At 40.7% G+C, this 19014-nt stretch overlaps 1 protein-coding gene across 1 annotated transcript; it reads right to left on the minus strand.

The window, feature by feature from the left end:
* Positions 1-3839: 3839 nt before the first annotated feature.
* LOC121944238 (thrombospondin type-1 domain-containing protein 4-like) lies at positions 3840-11039 on the minus strand. Its single transcript, XM_042487971.1, has 6 exons — positions 10905-11039; positions 10239-10561; positions 8337-8772; positions 6419-6521; positions 3990-4126; positions 3840-3866 (listed from the first exon to the last, which is right to left on the minus strand). Exons 1-6 carry the CDS (start codon positions 11037-11039, stop codon positions 3840-3842), a joined length of 1161 nt encoding a protein of 386 aa, XP_042343905.1.
* Between the last annotated feature and the right edge of the window lie 7975 nt (positions 11040-19014).

Below are 19014 nucleotides of genomic sequence, written 5' to 3' on the forward strand. Positions count from 1 at the left end.
GGACGGCTGTTTCTTGATATTGTAATGAAATATGTAATTCAGTATCACTATGCTATGCAAGGACAGGCTCCGACCTGCTGGATCCTCTTGGTTTGAATAATTAAACAGAAATGATTATATGGCTTGGCTCTGATCTGAATCAGAGGCACAACTCAGTGCCTTGGGGACAGTGCACCAGCTTGTACTATAGGTGTGTGTGAGATACCTGCTGAACTATATAGTGTAGAAATGTTTTAATTTGGTTAGTTTGGACTTAAATAGACAAGTGATGGTTGCACTTTAGTTTAACACCACTGTAGTTTTAACCTTGTAGCTGTTACTGGTTTGGATGACAGCCAATAAAAGTAGTTTAAAGCAAAAGAACACATACAGTTTTTGTAGCATGAGACCAGTGAAAACTGGACTACTAAAAACCAGAGCTGTACAGGGGGGGTATTGCCATAACAACCAGACAAACAGGAATCAAACTTTATGACATTTCCATGACCGCTTTCCCATATGAACTTAAATATAATATCCATCTTGGCCTGTCTTTGATGCTCCTCAGGTCAGAAAAGCATTAAATAGTCTAGTTTCCACTACAACTGGGCTTAGAATAGAGAAACAACTGAAAACAACAGTCTTAGGATGTGAATGTGTGAAACATTTTCGTAAATGCAACCTTTCATTTGCAAAGTGGCCCACTTTTAAAATTCACCCATGCAGCTTGACAAAGCCAGATAATTCAGCAAATGTGCTGCATTAAATACACATTTCAAAATACTGCTGACATGATATTCCGGCTATTTTATCACAAAACACCATCAAGCAGCTAACACACATACAGGACTGCTGTCCGCCAGCCTCATCACACTACCAGACACATTTACATAAACACTCACCCATTCACACACACATTCATACACTGGTGGCTGAGGCTACAGTACAAGGTGCAACCTGCTACTCAGTTTTTTTGGACATTCACACACACTGATGGAAATGCCATCAGGAGCAATTTTGGGTTTAGTGTCTTGCCTGAGGATACTTCGATATTTTGACTTAAGGAGCAGAGGATCAAACCACCAACCTTCTGATTAGAGGACAACCCACTCAGCCACCACATACAGCTGAGGCTGATGGGAATGGCTCATCTCACAGATATCTGGTCATAAACCAAAGAATTTGAGAACTTGGTATTTTGACCTATTGGTGGTGTGAGGGGAAAATTTAAGTTTCAGAATTCATCGTCCAGGGACCTTAAATATCTTAAGCAAATTTTATAACATTCAATCGAAAAGGTGTCAAGACATATCTCTCTTTAAACACAAAGATCAACTTCGTATTGATGCTAGAGGTAAACTCGGGATCACAGATGTTAGTAGGATTCATCCTCTGGGCATAAAGAATATCTGCACAGCAATCCCTATAGTCGCTAAGGTATTTCAGTTGGAGCTTAAGTGGTGGACTGACAGATAACGCCGTCCAAAGAGCCATGATTTTAGCATGGCTAAAAATCTGTGACACTTCTTATGTAGCTGTAATGTGAAAATTCCCATGTTACTGACATTTATTTAGAGTTTATTACATATAAAGGATTTGTTACATTTTGATGTAGCACCTAATACGGTATTTTGACAAGTTGTGGGGTATCATGTTAGGTCAACCAGAGTGCACCAAACCAGCTGACCGTCAGCTGATCCAAACAAGCACCAATGAAGACTGACACTTCAAACAATCTGCTCGAGTGGCCAACTCCTCTTTCTTCCCCGTGGTTCTTTCCTGCTTCATGCTGCTGTTGCTGATGAATAGATGTGCAGCTTAAGGTGTTTTTCAGTCAATATAGCTGGCAATGACATCTCTTACTATGAGCTTCATGTACTGTGCACATTCCACATGGCATGATACGTATGTGTTGGGTGGTCTTAACCCTGTAGGGGGGAGCATAGCTTGTAGCGGCAACTACAAAACTTTATCAACTCCCAATATAATATGTAATTTCAATGATGAGAGCAGTTCTGATTTAAATTAAATTATCTAGATGTTATTACATTATCCCTTGGCTTGTAGCTGAGGGGGAGCTCCTGTTTAAACGGCTTTAGCAGCTGAGAAAACCCCAGTAAGCAAAGTGAGGAAAAAAAATCTCTGCCCATAAATAATCAGCCGTCAGTCTGAGGCAGGAAATTAGATGATTAACCCTTGCAGATCAATACTTTTTGTGCAATTACTTGATTTACACTGATAATCACAATTTTGTTTCCGTTAATAACAATTCCACAACCTTTCCCACGCAAGGTTCACCATATCGTGTGTGTTAACAGTGGAAATGTGATCAAGGCCAAAATGAGAGATCAAAGGGCTTTCTATCTTGATTAAATCTTAATGTTGCAAAGATTGTCACTGGATTACCATGCATGGGAAATTCGCAGGGTTAACAGAGCTGGGTCAGCATAACCAACTGGAAATGAGCTCTTTCTCCAACATATTTCTTGTAGTTAAACTGTGATCTACAAACCAATAAAGTAAGTCCAGCACACTGAATACATAGCCCGCTATAAGCAGGCCCACAAAGCAACTTATGTCTCTCCAACTCTGTGCTCACAGGTATGTTTGCATGGTGTGTATTAAGTGCAGGGTCAGAGGTACAAATATGTCCAACACTGAGATCCCAGGTCTCCCGCTTTGGCCCAAGGGGGTAGAAACCTCCCTTTGGCCTCCGCTTCACTCCTCCTCATCAAGATGATGCCATGCTGTCCTCTGCTGGTCACAGCCAATACTACAAAACTACTGCCTGCTGTGTCACACATTTTCATCATCCTACAGATTAATTGTCCAGTTCTTCTACAACTTTTATCATGAAGTGACAATAACTTGTTACTTGAATGTGTTCTGAGTTTACTTGCAATGGTTGAGTTAGGATTAAGTTGGTTTATTGTTGGGGTATGGTCATGGCATGCTAGTAGTCAACAAATATATATCTTATCTTGCAGACAAATTACTTATTGTCAAACATAAACAAAATTCCAAGATTGCAGAACGGAATATCCAAATAAAGTATTGACCTAATATTTGTACCAGCTGCTTATTCATATGCCAATTTGGGTGATATACTGTAAATGATCCACTATGACTTTTGACATTTTAGTTATGTCCATCCAATATAACCTTGGCTGGTAAGTAAAGCAGAGGTTTTTTTTTCATTAATCCTTCATATCCTCTTATTAAAGCTGTGGTAAAGCTGGGAATATCTAGCCCCAGAGAGAGGGCATTCCTAATGGCTGTTCTACAAATTAAGATGCCTGTGCATGTCCCTTTGCTGAAAGCCCAATTCAATGGGAGAGAATCCTGCAGAGAAAGTTGCAATTCTAGCATTAGCAACAACCTCCTGCACTGCAAAGTGACCCAAATAATCAAGATGAACTTATCAAAAAGAGTTTTAAAAGTGAGTCTGATAAACAAAACACATTTAATATATCAATATCAGCTCAGCATTCCGGAGATGGACAGAAAATGTTGCTGATAGTCTAGCCTCCTGGTAACTGGGCGAAGGCTCACAGCTACAGCTTCATGTTCACATGTAGCTAACACTAGCGAGTGGGCAATAACTCTTGAGACTGACTCCCAGTCAGCAGCCGCAACAACCAGCATCCAAAGCCAGCACAAACTTTATTCCCAATCTCTGCCAGATCAGTAATTTTTTCTGTTGCTGCCATGACTCAAACTCAAACATTCTGCCTTTTTTTTGCCTTTTCAAGATTCCTTTCAAGATTGGCAGATGTTAAAACATAAAGAATGTTGGGATAACCAAGCTTGAGGAAGCTCATGTTTGTGTTTTCTGCAAAACACATGACTGTTATTTCCCATCATGCATCTTCACAAACACCATGAATCTGATAGAAGAAGGCACAGTTGTGGGATAAAGGAAGCAAAGACCCTGGCTTATAACTAAAAGGTTACTTATTTCTCAGCCAAATATATTTTTTTAACTAAAAATAAAAGAAGAAACGGCCTACCGCACATTTTCCAGCCACGCAGAGAGATGAATCGTTCTGTCCACATGGTGTCCCATCAATCACCCTCTCTGACTGTCGCACATAAAACCTGAAGCCTATGGCCCGGCAGTTGAGTTCACAATGCTGATCTCCAGGAACTGAAAGGAGATTTAGGAGATTGTGACAAATCCATAAATTTTGATATCATAATATTTAAGATAAAAGTGGATAAAGGACAACTGAAACACATAATAAACAGCACATAATACAGATTGATCTACACAGTTACATCTTGTGTGTAAACAGAATACTTTCTTCATGTGTCTCAATAAATACAACTTCATGCATGAACATTAAATTAAATAATAAGAAAATATGGATTTGAAGAGCAAAGTTAAAGGAAAGACTCCCAGACTCTAAAATATTTTATTCTGAATCAGATTCGAGGTCAGTGAAAAATCACACAATGCAGGGCATAGAGCAACATTATGTCAACATGTTACTAATATAACCAATACACAGGTCTGCTACCTTATAATGGGGCTTTAATTAACATTCATATTATTCACTCAAAGCACTAAAACAACATTTTAGTCCAAAATGAACAACATTTTACTGCTTAAAACTGCAGTGAACATAACAAGAGTTTATAAATAATGTGTTTATGTATTCTAAAGTAGCAGATAGGAAAGTGTCTGAATTACTTTAAAGTTCTAATTTATAATATTCTATTTGACTGAGCGTCAAACTCTGTCATTAAAGTTAAATAGAACAAAAAATGTATTTCTAAAATGCTCAAAACTATTTGAAATCAGCAGATATCATTGATTGATTCTGTTTCATTTGATGATACAAAAACAGCAGTGAGTGACTACAAAGGATCCTGATCCCTCTTCTTTGCATTTTCAGGTGCTTTCTCAATCAGATATCCTATAAGCCTACAAGCAAGGGATTTGTTAAACAGATGGACAAGAGTTTGTTTAAGCACTGTTCAAGATGGGTGTCAAATAATCCAGATTCAACCTCATACATTTACCTGAGGTTATTTAATCTTTACATCTGCATTAGCTGCCAGTCAAGGCTGCAGCACAAAGACAAGATCACAAAATACACATATTTGACAGGATATTAATCTGGAGCCTGTTGTTTCCATTAGTGTTGTCAGAGAAATTACATTTCAGGACGTGTTTTGACTGTTGCCTGGATACTTCAGGTGAGTAAGGTTAGAGAGTTTGAATGGGTGAACATTCATCAGTGAGCCTACAGACAGGTGACATACTGCAGTGCTTACATCACAACACACCTTAGCTCATATAGGTCACAGGTCAGGCAGCTGAAGATGTAACTGACAGGCAAAGCGTGATTAATTGTAAAATGTGTGTGACCTCAAGAGTATGTTGCCTTTTAAGAGAGGGCTGGAAAATCTCAGAGAACTAAGTAGGAGTCATGTCGCTGCAAATTTTCATAGACAGACTATATTTTGTTTTTTGATGTGAGTTTGTTAGGACCGTTTAACAGCATGGTGTTGGATGAGCTGTGTAGCTCATGCCTACCGAGCAGACGTTAAACAGACTTTTTTCCCAGGAGTATAGGGGCTCTGGAGATGACTGAAATAAAAGTCATCTGAATACAGCGGGGAGATGTGATGGTCCGGGGTTAGAACACCAGCATGATACCCAGCCCTACTTTTTGCTGTCACAGCCTGCTTTGCCTCTCTCCTGCTGCTGTGGGATTTTTTCCACTTACTCCACCTCTACCTCTCTCTCCACCTGGCCATTCCCCCTCATCAGCCTCATCACCTCCACCTGGTGCTCCCAGCTGCTCTTCATCTCCAATCAAGCCGCTCACTCTTTTCCAGATTGTCTTCGCTTCCATGTCTGACCTTCGAGCACTCACTCTCGCGCTGTTTTCGTGGTCTCATGCAACTACTTTATGTAACGTTTATACCAGTTTAAATCACGTCATCCATTTGTTCTTGAGAGACTGGGAATTCTGTAAAAATTCAGCTTTCAGTAAAAATCTCCTGGATTTTACATTCCTCAGAGAAAACTGGTGAGCACACATTATTATTTTTTCATTGTTTTAATCATGTGGTCGGTTTGCTTTGGAGAGGAGGAGACCTCTTCAGATAAGTCTGCTCTTGGTAAAAACCTCCCAGACAACTAACATTGAAGGAATTCTAACCAGCAGAAGTTTCAGCTGGTTGTAATCTGCAATTCTCACCAGTAGATGCCACTGAATCCCCCTCAATCTTAAACACTGTTAAACACTGTCATAAACACCTTAAATCGTTTGAATTCCTATTATCTGAAACTCCTACAAAGAAAAAGAACTACTAAAGCAATAGTATGTAATTATGGGACTTGGGTTGGGAACAAAAGCCAAAATAATGTAACAAAAATATACACATGCACATACTGTACAAACATAGATATATGCATACAATTTACCTTCATTGAAAGGTTCCCACTCGTACAATCTGCCCATGAAAGGTTGGTTGTTGTATGAAGAACACTGAACAGCCCTGATGTGTCTGCTGGATTGAGGACAGGCCTGTGGATGGACCAGACATACACACACATTAACACACACACACACAGATTTATTTTCAACAAAGACTCAGAGCCAACAGGTAAATTCTTTTGTAACTTCAGCAAGCTCATATTTCTCATTGTCACGCTTGGTATCCATTGATTGACTGCTAAGATGACCTCTGTTTTAACAGTTTAACCCTGTGCCGGTCTTTCTTACCAGAAGTAGGCTAGTTTAGATTCCAGTATTTATAAAGACTTGCCAGTGTAACTCAACCTCACTGACATCCCCCCATATCTCCTTTGTTTAAACAAAGCTCCTGGTCTGCTTCACTTTGCTTGAATATCTGTGTCATCGCACACCAGAGACAATATACAGATCCTGACACTGAATTTATTTTAATGCACAGGATGAATTCCATAACCTCGGATCAAATAAGCAAAGCCCATCCACTCACTTTACAGCCAGGGTTTAACTGATAAGGTTTGCTAAGCCAGTAACTTTACCAATATTTGTATACCCCTAGAAAATGTGTTGTGTAAGCATTGAATAGCATTAAATATAAACAAATGTTTTGTTTTGGACAAAAATTGAGTTCTATGCTGCAAAGTAATAATAGCGAAGATCGACTGGAGGCTAAAAAGTCACCTTTGCCACCTCCCTGCTTGTCATGGTGGGCGTGTGAACACTTGCAAGCTGGCAACTGGCTTGCTCATTGGCAATGTGTAAATACACAACCTGCATATTCTTCCATAATATACATAATGTGCAAAGCAGTACTTTTATTTTTGTATTGTTTCTGGGGACAAAGGGGATCCCAGAGAGTACAATAGTGATCTTCTCCCCCGACAGCCATGTCTTTACAACAAGTAACATTCATTTCCTGAACCAACACTGCTTTTTGCTGTCAGTTTTTCTGCAAAATACTGCTTTCACACTAATCAGCACAAAGAGGAAAATTTTGAAACTTTGTCCCATCCCTTTTTTTGGATTGCTAGTCAGTTCTGCATCACCTGGGACCCCACAATGCCTTACAAAGCGCTGTCATGCCACTTGCAGGGGGTCTTTACTGTAAGCTTCACCTGGCCTATTCACTGTTGCACCTTTGACTACCAAAATCTACTCAGTTCATCAGTGAGTCCAAGTGGACGCTTGAGCCAAATTTGAAGAAATTCCCTCTAGCTATTCTTGAGATATCACATTCATGAGAATGAGATGCATGCAAGGTCCCAGTGACCTTGACATTTCATCAACAATATTCAATCAGTTCATCCTGAGTCCAAGTGGATGTTTGTGTGAAATTTTTTAAAAATTCCTCATGGTGTTTTTGAGATATCGCATTCACAAAAATGATACGGATGCAAAGTCACCGTGGCCTTGACCTTTGATCTATGACCACCAAAATCGAACCAATTCATTTTTGAGTCAAAGTGGATGTTTGTGCCAAATATGAAAAAAAAAATCCTCTTGATGTTCTTGAGATATTGTTTTCCCAAGAATGAGACGGACGCAAGGTGATCTTGACCTTTGACCACCAAAATCTAATCAGTTCATCCTTGAGTCCAAGTGGATGTTTGTGCCACATTTGAAGAAACTCCCTCAACGTATTCTTAAGATATTGCATTCACAAGAATGGGATGGACAGACGGATGCACCTACAGACAGATGGCTAACCTTAAAACATAATTGCTCTGGCCATTGCTATTGCTGACATAAAATAGTAAAGAAATTAATGAAAGATCAGAATAAGCAAAATCATAATGTGTTTTACCCATTAAATTTCCATGCCTACAGTAGCCAACATGCTAAGAATTAAGAAGGTGAAGATTTGCGTACATTACTGTTGCAGATCCTGTAGTGAGCATGCTCTCCTGTGCAGAAGGAACTAGGCAGGGGGTTGTAGGGTCGTTCTTGGTGGTGCTGGGGTCCAGACGTCTGGCTGCTTGACTGTGGCTCCTGCTGGACCTGAGCCTGATTGGTGGTTGAGCCAGGCTGATAGAGGGGGGCCCAGACCTGGTTATTTCTGGGCTGCTGTAGCCTGGGCTGCACGTAGGGTCTGCTGTAGGGATGGAGGTTGCTAGAGGGGTCCAAGTTGTTTGACCTGTGGCCACCATGGCCTCTTGTTGTATAGTGGCGGGCATCAGCTGCAGGAGAGCGTCTCTGTCTGTGTGGTCGGGCTGTCCTAGAGGCCTGGCCTGTGTCCGTCTGCAATGGGGTAACATACGGAGCTCTACCGTAGCCATACCTCCCAGGGATGATGTGACTGCCCCTCCTGAAGACACAAAAATGAGTGGATCAACAACTGAGCTGATGACTGTGTACTGCTTGTCACCACCATCTCTAGACCTACGTACATCCCTACTGACAAGCTCAGAATTAAATCAAGTTTCCTATCGCCTCTCAAACTACAGAAAATATAATCTACTCACGCTCCTAAAACCAATTAAATAATGTACAACAGAGGGTATCCAACATATTTGGATCCACACTTTCTTTTATCTGATCTTTTAGCTAAATTTCTTTGGAAACTGTCATGGTTCTTCATCCAAACCAGGACCTTTGAGAGGTGTCCAGATCCCAGTAGCAGAATTCTGGGAGCTTTTGTCGTTATTTGGCTATTTAGATTCCAACTCAAACAACCCCCCATTACTCAGCTGTCAGTGCTATTTGTTTAAAGGCAAGCACAACAGGAAGGAGGTCACAAAGCTGCCAAGCACAAGCCGAGCCTTTGACTACATCCATAAAAGAGTAACTTCCCACTGAAGGACAGTCAGATGACCCACAGTGATGGCTCCAAAGAGTCACTTTCAGACCAGGCTGCTCAGCATGCACCACAGCCGTATGGGCTGTCTGAGGACTGGCAGATCTCAACAAAGACAAGAGCCGCATAACTGAAAAATGTTTTTAATTGACCGTCATGATAGTAAAAATACTTCAAATAGATGTTGACATGTTTGAGAAGTTTTTTTCACCGTACTTCTTTAGAGCTCAGGTTAAATAAAGTAATATGAATTACAATCAAATATATAAAGTAATAGATAATAATTAACTCTTTTGGGCCTATTTGCAGAGCAGCTTGTGTTAACAGCTAACGATAAGTGACAATGAAAAGAAGAACCAACATAAAGTGACTATTAAAAAAGCAGCAACCTCCGAGGCTGGAAAATGAAGCAGAATGCAGAAGTGCGAAATACTCCAAAATATCAAGATGGCGATGGCCAAAATGCAAAACTAGAGGTTTCAAAACAGCAGTCCACAAACCAATAGGTAAAGTCACTGTGGCTGGGTCCATTATTTAGACAGTCTATGGTATTGAGCTACCATCCAAGTCATATATTTCTGAATGAACTCAGCTGGAAGGATAAACACCATGCTTCTTAACGATTTTCCCTCATTTATTGATGATGGTGGTGGAGCGTGTTGTCAAAACACAGCTCCAAATCTCCTATTGGGGGTCAACTAGTTTTGGATCAAGTGAGGATAAAGAGAATCATGAACCTTATTTTTATACTCATGAAACCATGTTTTGACCCCTTGCATGCTGTATAGAAGTATCTGCAATCATTCTCTTTCTTTATTCATTTTAGTGAATGTTTACTTCTATATCTACTACTTCCTCTAAATACCTTAAAAACACAGCATTGGACAATTCCAGTTGTAAGCACAGTGATCTTAACACTTCAACTTGTTTTGTAGCTCAAAATCAATTTCATCTCCTTGTGCAGGATGATACAGTACCTCCGTGCACCAGGCCGGGCCTCCTTCTCTTCCCTCAGATATCCACGACTGCTGCTGTTGGACAACCTTCCTGCATTGCGGTGCAGTGGAACTGTTGGTCGCAGGGCTGAAATGACGTGGCCTGGTTGCTGGGGATGAACACCAGCTCTTCTGGAGGGGTATTGGGATGGAGTGTAAGCAGGCAAACAGGGTCTGCTTTGCTCTTGTACCCCTTTTCCACAAGTCCGGGAACAGGCTGACCAAGGCCCCCAGGCACCCCAGGAGCCCGTAATTTCTCCATGCTCTGCCCTGAACTCCTGTTGGGGCTCTGCCCTCTCAGTAACCTGTATGGAGATGAAACAACTAAGATTAGCGACACCAGAGAGCGCAAAAAAGCTGAATGCCAAGGATTGAGCCTCTATCAACGAGACTTTAATCTCCCCAGATCATGGCCTTGTATAAATGCTCAAGTCAGTGACCTCATCTCATCAACATGACTATCCTGCCCCTCTGCCTCCCACCACTGTCCATGAAAAAGACCTCTGTTCACGGTTATAAAGCCCTGATTTGGATGATTAGTGGGTGTCTGTTAGTGGCCTATCCCCTATTGGCTACCTGCATTTCTCACTGTTGACTCTATCCCTCTGTGCAACTTTGCCAGCGATGTATTAGCAGTGATCACTGCACTCTCTGTTTGAGTAGCCTGCCAGGAGAAGCCCTTTGCCAAGTCGGCTTTATCCGTGGAGCCGCGTGGAAATCCTGCTCTTTAAGGAGCACTTTGTCTCCATTCACAGCAACCTCTCTGGGCAAACACATGGCCATAGTAAAAGCTCAGCTGCCTTTGACTTTTGGCGAATGGAAAGAGAATACAGAAGCACCGGAGAGAGTTGGCAGGAAGTTCCTCTCCTGTCAATCAGCCTGTGCAGCTATTCAGAGAGACCTCACCACCACCACCACCACCACCCCCCCCCCCATCCCCCACCTCCTTCACCCTGCTTCAGCCTTTGTAACTCAACGCCACTGTCATCTCCCGAGTCGGCCATAGGTCACGCAGCTGGACTCCCGGTGAAAACACATGGAGCCGGCTGGAACTGACCCCCTCTGATCTGACCTGATAGTTGATCTGTCAGTCAGCTTCATCTACAAGGTGCATCCAACTCTATGTGGTTCCTGTGGCTTGGGAGTTCAAGAGGTGGTCTGCTGACAGCTGACATAAGCCCTCTCTGTTTCACCGCAATCAACAGAACTTTTCACTCTGCTCTCATTACAAGTTAACAGATTAGCACCCCGGTCAGGTTCCCCTTGGGAACACTCTCATTCTTAACACATGGTGGGACAGAAGAAGCACAAATGAAAGTCTGTAACTTTGGGTGGCATTTCGCTATGCCAACAAGACACGATCATGCATGCCATCTTACACGAGCAGAGCGCTCTACTAGCTTGTGCCAGCCATGCGATTAGAATGATAGATAAAACAACGGAAAGAAAAATTCCTGGAAATATTCATGGGAGGTCTGCCATCATGTGCATGAGGGTATTGAAGAGATTATATATGCTAAATTAATGTCATTCCCGTAGCAACCCTTGTAACTGCTGCTCACCTTCCTGTGGTCTGTTGTGTGTTGGCAGTGCAGGAGGTCTGACCAAAGCAACAGCTGGAGGACAGAAGCTCTACAGAAAACAAAAGTTATTGCTGGGGTTAACTGGTAGTTTTACTTACATTACTTGGATTAAAATCAATAATATAAATAGCATTGTGATGCTAATAACATAACGCTAAATTGAGATATAAATGATAATCACAGAATGAGAAATAAAAACAGAAACGCAGACATTCCTCTGCAGATAAATACAAATGAATACAAAAACTTTGAAACAATCAAACTGACATTACCTGGCAATCCAGACACAGGCTGTCTGCATAGCTCCTTGATTCTTTAAGTTGGCCCTTAAGTGAAAATAGAGAGGTTTACATTAACACACACCTGAGTGGTACTGACATTTACAACACAAGTGCTGCCTGTGCGGCTGCAGTGCAGCAGCACTGGAGGGTCAAAACCCAAAGGAATTCTGCTTAATCACTTTCCACCTACTGAATATCATCTTTTTAATCTGTTAATTCCTGGAGCAACAATCTGTGACGAGTATTTAAATATAAATTACATGTCTTAACTGATAGCTGTTCTTGGCACGAATGTCAACATCTCACCACTTCTTTTTCTCATCTGCCACTGCATCACTGTGCCTGACAGCCCCCTCAAGAAACTGACTCAGGGAAAAAATAAACGACTTCTACCCACTTGACCATGTTAGTTGACCCCTCTGACCCTTTGGCTCCTAATGAGGGAGCACCCCCTGCTGAAAGGCTGCCACCCCATTAGACAGAAGGTCTGAGGTCCAGTTAGGGAAGGACTTTCACCCCTCACCCCAGACCATATAACTCAGCCCTGTTAAGCACCTTGTCTAAATAAAGTTCATTGAAATGGACAAGATAGTAAAAGAAAAGTTCTGCACACTTTATAAGCCTCCAAACCAGAGGGAAAAAACACAGAATACACATATGCAATGATTTAGAAAGTGAGGAAACTCCTCAGGAGGTTCAAATTATTGATACAATAATTATAGGTAAATATTAACAGTCCAAATATCATCACGTTGACGTACCTGTAGGTTACTGATGGTATGGTGAAGTATTTACTACTTCACTGTACTTTCTAACCTTATACAGCAGCGTTCACAGATTCATTTCAAAGCGCAGGTAATCCTCATGTTCGGAACATTAATCCAGGTGGAAATTCAGGGTTTCCCTCCAGGGACTTTGTGCTAAGCCATTTAAATCAGCAAATCCGTATCCAGAGTTGTGAATCAAATCCCGGCGCGGCAGAAACTCCGGACCTCGGTCATCATGGTGATTCCGGTGGTTCTGTTTTTACGCACAAAGACAGAATGACAGACAGAAAGCTGGAAACCGTCACGGCAGACAGAAAACAACCTCTGCTGCGCCCTCTGCCGCAGCAACCACCGTGTGTGTGTATGTGTGTGTCATGTAAGTATGAAAGTGTGTATGCCTCCTCCTTTTCCCTCTCCTTGAGTGGCGCGCTCGGATGTGTTTGTGTGTGCGAGAAAGGCAGCGCGTAATTCTTCCACACACATTATTCCTCCACACAGCGCGTCTCTGACGCTGAAATATCCGAAGACTATTGGTGCCACTAGTGGAGTCAGTCATCTCGTTTATCAACTGAAGAAAAGCCAAAGCTCAAAGCTAAACCTGCTTCCTCTTTTGGTGACTTTTTCAACCCCAAAATAGTCAACCGTCTTCAGTGTGACCATGTTTATCAATCTGGCTGTTCTGTGATTATTGAACACCAGAGAAATTAGGCCAAGGAATTTATTTCCCTTATGTTAAGCCCTAACTTTCATATTTACAAGGTAATGCCATGTAAATGTGAAAGTTAATGAGTAAGCTCTACAACGCTGTTAACGTTGTTAGCAAGAAGTAGAATTTCAGCTGTCACACAAAAAACTGTATGGTGCATTACACACAGTTAAAATACAGAAGGATTAAATGGTCACAACTAAATGATAACACTTTATTATGATAGTCCACCTACAGATAGTTTAAAGAGATTTTTAATAAATCAACAGCTTATTAGCTGAGATTCAATTCCAGCCATTCACTCAACCTACGCTGCATAAATTGAGTGAATAGTTAAAGTCAAGCTAAATTATTCAGAGAATATCTATGTATGTTCAAGAATTGTTACATACACTATATAATCTGCATACATCTTCAAACATGAAATTTTGTCATAATTAGTGTATGAATTCTTGAGTTAGGGCCAACAACATATTTTGTGAGGTCACAGTAACCTTGACCTTTGACCATAAAATTCTAATTAATTCAAGTACAAGTGGACGTTTGTGTCAAATTTGAAGAAATTCCCTCCAGGCGTTCTTGAGATATCAGAATCACACAAATTGGACAGCCGGACAGACAACCCAAAAACATAACATGTCAAATTTGAAGAAATTCCATCAAAGTGTTCAAGAGAATGAGACACACAGGAATGAGACAGACGAGGTCACAGTCACCTTGATCATTGACCACCAAAATCTGATCTGTTCATCTTTGAGTCCAAGTTAACATTTGTGCCAAATTTGAAGAAATTCCCTCCAGGCGTTCTTGAGATATCAGATTCACACAAATTGGACAGCCGGACGGACAACCCAAAAACATAATGCCTCTGGCCAACACAGAAGTATAAAAAATACAAAATGTAGGGGGACTATCTACATAAACTGTCTCCAAATAAATATATGACAAAATCACTGATGAAACACTTTACCTTCACAACCTGAAAAGTTGTTGTTTCATTTGACGGAACAAAACAGAGTTCTTCATGGTTCAGTGGTTGACACCACACTGGATGACATACTGTACAATATGCATCTTATTGCAGCCATTGTCTGTAATGTCTACAAATGTAAGTCTGTACTTACAAATTCATCCACTCACCCCTGTGCTCCTGCACCGTATGTAAGCATATGGCTGTGTAGGTATCTGCAGGGGAGCTGGTCCCGTTGGTGCCCCACTAGTGTGTAGATGTCGATGCTGCTCAGGAATTTTGCCTTTAACCCCAATGTTTCCAAACCCCTGACAAGAAAACAAGCCGCCAATTAAAGCATTGCTAATGAACTACCGTTCCGGATGACCCATTGAAGGCCTCTCCAGACAAGATTTTGAGAAGGGAGTCACTGTTGTCTGACACTGGACAAAATATGCATTGACTTGCCATGCTACACTGAAAAAAAGAATCCATTGAACAAATTTAATATTTTGTTCAAGGTTTTAGGATTTGCAAAAATAAATGAATTGGTTAATACTACTTAACTTGTTTGACTTGATGGTTTATTTATTTAAAAAAATATATATTTTTAAATATTTGAACAATATAACTGCCAGCCAGATAACTGCCCTGGTTATGAAAATAATATAATCTGATTGACAATATTATTAAATTTAGACATGAGCAAAATATGCTGCTCTTCTAATTTAGAGGATTTTATGTTGCCCCAAGTAAAAAGGTGACGTAAAACCTCCAAACAAATTGAAATTACACTTTCAGATGGTTCTTTTTTGCAGTGCATGACTAACAATAAACAATGTACTTGGTTCATTCCAGGAGAAACTAATAGTTGGTCCTGTGAGGTGGAACGAATTGGCAGCCGTGTCTCCAGACTAGACAAAAGTCTATCAGAGAGTTGAGCACATCAACACTGCAGCCTCCAAACCAGTGCTTAGGTTTATTGCTCCTCATTCACCCAAACACAAATTGTGAAAATAATATTGCATGACTGTAGTCTTTTGGTAAGTCATTAATGGTGCAATAATGCTGCTGTCACTCCACTTTTTTTTTGTCTTTTGCTATTACTCTAATCTCCTCTATGTGTACAAAATGATTACATAACATAAAAGGTACAACTATAAACCTTATGGTTAAATGAAACAAGTTAAGGCGTGTTCTCTAGGGGTTATCAAAAGGTATTCTGGGAAATTTGACTAAAATAGAGGTACGCCAGTCAGGCTGATAGACGGTGGATCCAACAAATATGAAATTACATATAGAGTATATTACTTATAATAATACCTGTGCCCTTCTTGGCTAATCTCCAATATGAACAGAGCCAAGTCGCTTTCATCTGTGGCCAAGGGGTTCACTTATTAACTTTACAAATGCTAAATTAATATTAAACAATATTAAATAATCAGCAAATAAAATTGATCGACTGACTGAACCATCACCTTTACCCACAAAATTCACAAGGAAAAATACTATTAAAATATATCACAGCTGGGATGTTGTAACCAGACGTTGCCAGTTCAATTACTGCAACAGCCAGAAGACATTCATACCTGCCTCCTCACTAAATGTCAGTTTCTCTAAGTGTTCATATTATGTCCCTCCTGTGTCCCAGTTGTGTAGCATATTGCATATATAAATATATACTGAGCTGCTACCCTTGAACTGAATGTTTATTTTATACCATATAACATCTCCAGTGCCATTTCTGAGAATTTGGCAGTCAGTCCAACCAGCTTCACAACCGCAGACCATGTTTAACCACACCAGCTCAAGACCTCCACATCCAGCATTTTCACCTGCAAGATCCTCACCCAGACAGCTGATGCAACAATTGTTGTACAACCATTTCAGGAAAGCTCATCTGCATGTTTGTCGTTCTCATCAGGGTCTTGACCTGACAGTGGTTTGTCATCGCAGGAGACTTGTGTGGTTGTGAGGCCAGCTGGATGTGCTGCCAACTTCATGAAAATGACATTGTGGACATTTTATGGTAGTAAATGAATATACAGTTCACAGGCAACAGCTCTGTGGGACATTCATGTAGTCAGCATGCCAATGGCACGTTCCCTCCAAACTTGGTTCATCTGTGGCATCTTGTTGTGACCATCCTAAGGCATACCTGTGTAGTAATGACGCTGTTTAAACAGCATCTTGATATGCCACAGCTGTTATGTGGATGAACTATCTTGGAAAAGAAGTGCTAACCAACATGGATTTCAATAAATTTGTGACCAAATCAATCTGAGTGCTATATATCTATTGAGTGCATAAAAAAGTCTTAAGTCTTAAGATCTTTAACTTAAAACTGTGAAAAATTGAGAGAATTATCAAAAGAGTTGCCATATATCTGCTATAAGTATATTCTATAGGTGTATGCCAGCATCCATACTAAAATGGCTTGATTTTAGAAAGTAGTAGGGACTGACATTTAATGCAAGGGATGTAAAAAAGTTATGAGCTACTTAGTTTACAACAGCAGAGAAAACCAGAATCTGAAACTCGTAAAAAATGTATAAATAAATTCATAAATAAATAAAGAAAAATTGTCAAAAGTAAAGTTGACATCCGTTGGTGCACATATTAGTCCATTGTATTTTATAATCTAACTGTCATTCAATCATAATGAGTCCACCATAGTATTAGGACACCTTATTGGGTACACAGTATCACTGTATTTCAGCTACTAGAAGCTTAAATGTTCATAACAACCCACAAAAAGTTGAAAGAACAAAAAATACACTGCCAATTTACAGTCAAATGAGTGAGACCTTCTGTTCATTCACATCCTAAGTATTTTCCCCCCAGCATGGGTATCGAATAATCAATGTTTGACATGAATGCTAATGTAAGGGTCTGTTAAGAACAAATATTACTTGTAATATGAGCAACAACTGTTGGGTTATTACTTACCAAGATATAGATGCTTCATGCGTTGGGGGCTTCTGAACTGTGTGGGCCTCAGGAGTTACTACACTGTCTGAATTTCTTAAGTGCTTTCCAGCGATGAGACATCGTTCTCTCTCTCTATCTGTGCATCTGTATGTTGTCACAAGTCATGGAGTTCAGTCAGTCCTTTGGGACAAGACTACTCACAGTGTCGACAGTCTTAGGCCCATAAAATGATACAATGTGTCAGCACAAAGCAATGTGGTTTATCAAAGTTGCTCAAAATAAACTTGCTGTAGCTTTTTGATAGCTGACATTTGCACCGCATGTCATAGAAGAAAAAATAAAATGTTGCATTTATTTTTCATGTTCATATGAGAACTTAATGGGACAGGTAACTTAAAAAACAACACATCCCGCAGTCATTGTGGTTATGCAATCACAACGTGTCAAAAACTGTTATTCAGCAGGAGCAAAAAATGAAAAGGTATATGTGCTTACTGTAAATTTCTGAGGGTACTCAACTAAAGAAGCCTTTTACACACTCGCCTGACAGTCACGTGTGGATTCAGCTTTCTTGAGACAGTGTACCACCTGAATGATTCCTATGAACATTCCCAGATAGAAAAAGAAAACATCTTTAAGAGCCATTGAAAACCAGGAAACAACTTAGCACCGAGAAGAGAAAAACTCACGCAACATACAACCTGATGTTCTTGTCTTCTTCAAGTCAAACAGCCGTAAGCAACGCACTGATGTCCAGTGGAGTGGATGACATTAGACAGCAGCCCCACGGTGTGTGTGATGTTGTTTGACACTCCATACCCCTGCAGTTGCTCCTCCAGGTCGGTGGGGTATACTTGCCGACATACCTGATTAAATAAGGGTTAAAAATTCTTTGTGGGATGGTTTGAGTGAGGGGAGCAGGAACAGGTGGTGAGAAACTGGTGCAGCCTCTCGCCTTCAGGGACATTCCAGTCTAAGTTCACACTACCCAGAGGAACCTTCATGGGTACTGGACCTGCTATCACACACATACACACACATACAGACAAAAACACACTGAGAGTGTCTGCCTGACAGGAGGCTGATGGTCCATGAGGTGCTCTTAATGCTGTCCTTCAAGTTTAAGGCCATATCCACTCTGTTTTTATTTTGAAACAGCATTTTAAAATGAAAATATTAACATTAGCAATTTAACATGCCTGAAGACACATATCACATGCCTATTCAGGTACACTGAGAATGTGCATGGCAGTGTAAACAGGAAGCAGACTGTCAACTCTGTGGTTGAGTGTTAGTTAGAGAAAATACTAGAGATGGGAAAAAAGTAGGGTTAAAGATGTCTTTGCTTGGACCAATGCCAAAGTGGGAACCAGGCAGCAACCTTCATGGCCGAAAAATGAAGCCAATGCAGAAGAGCTAAAAACTGTAATTCCTTGAATGGCCTCTTAAGGCTGGCTCCAGAGCTGAGTCAATCGCATAGACCACCATGTTAAAATGCCCAACTTTACAGCAACATGTTGGTACAAAACAGGTGCTGGATT

Source organism: Plectropomus leopardus, chromosome 1 (genome assembly GCF_008729295.1).
Source record: "Plectropomus leopardus isolate mb chromosome 1, YSFRI_Pleo_2.0, whole genome shotgun sequence".
In the NCBI taxonomy this organism is placed as follows: domain Eukaryota; kingdom Metazoa; phylum Chordata; class Actinopteri; order Perciformes; family Serranidae; genus Plectropomus; species Plectropomus leopardus.

Bases quoted from the DNA above. Each gene is read 5' to 3' on its own strand.
- LOC121944238 (XM_042487971.1), bottom strand. From the start codon at position 11,039: ATGGCCATGTGTTTGCCCAGAGAGGTTGCTGTGAATGGAGACAAAGTG. The intron at 10,562-10,904 runs GTGCAGTGATCA...ATCTCCATACAG, and splicing joins GCAGGCTACTCAAACAGAGA to GTTACTGAGAGGGCAGAGCC. The intron at 8,773-10,238 runs GTACTGTATCAT...TTGTGTCTTCAG, and splicing joins GCCCGGCCTGGTGCACGGAG to GAGGGGCAGTCACATCATCC.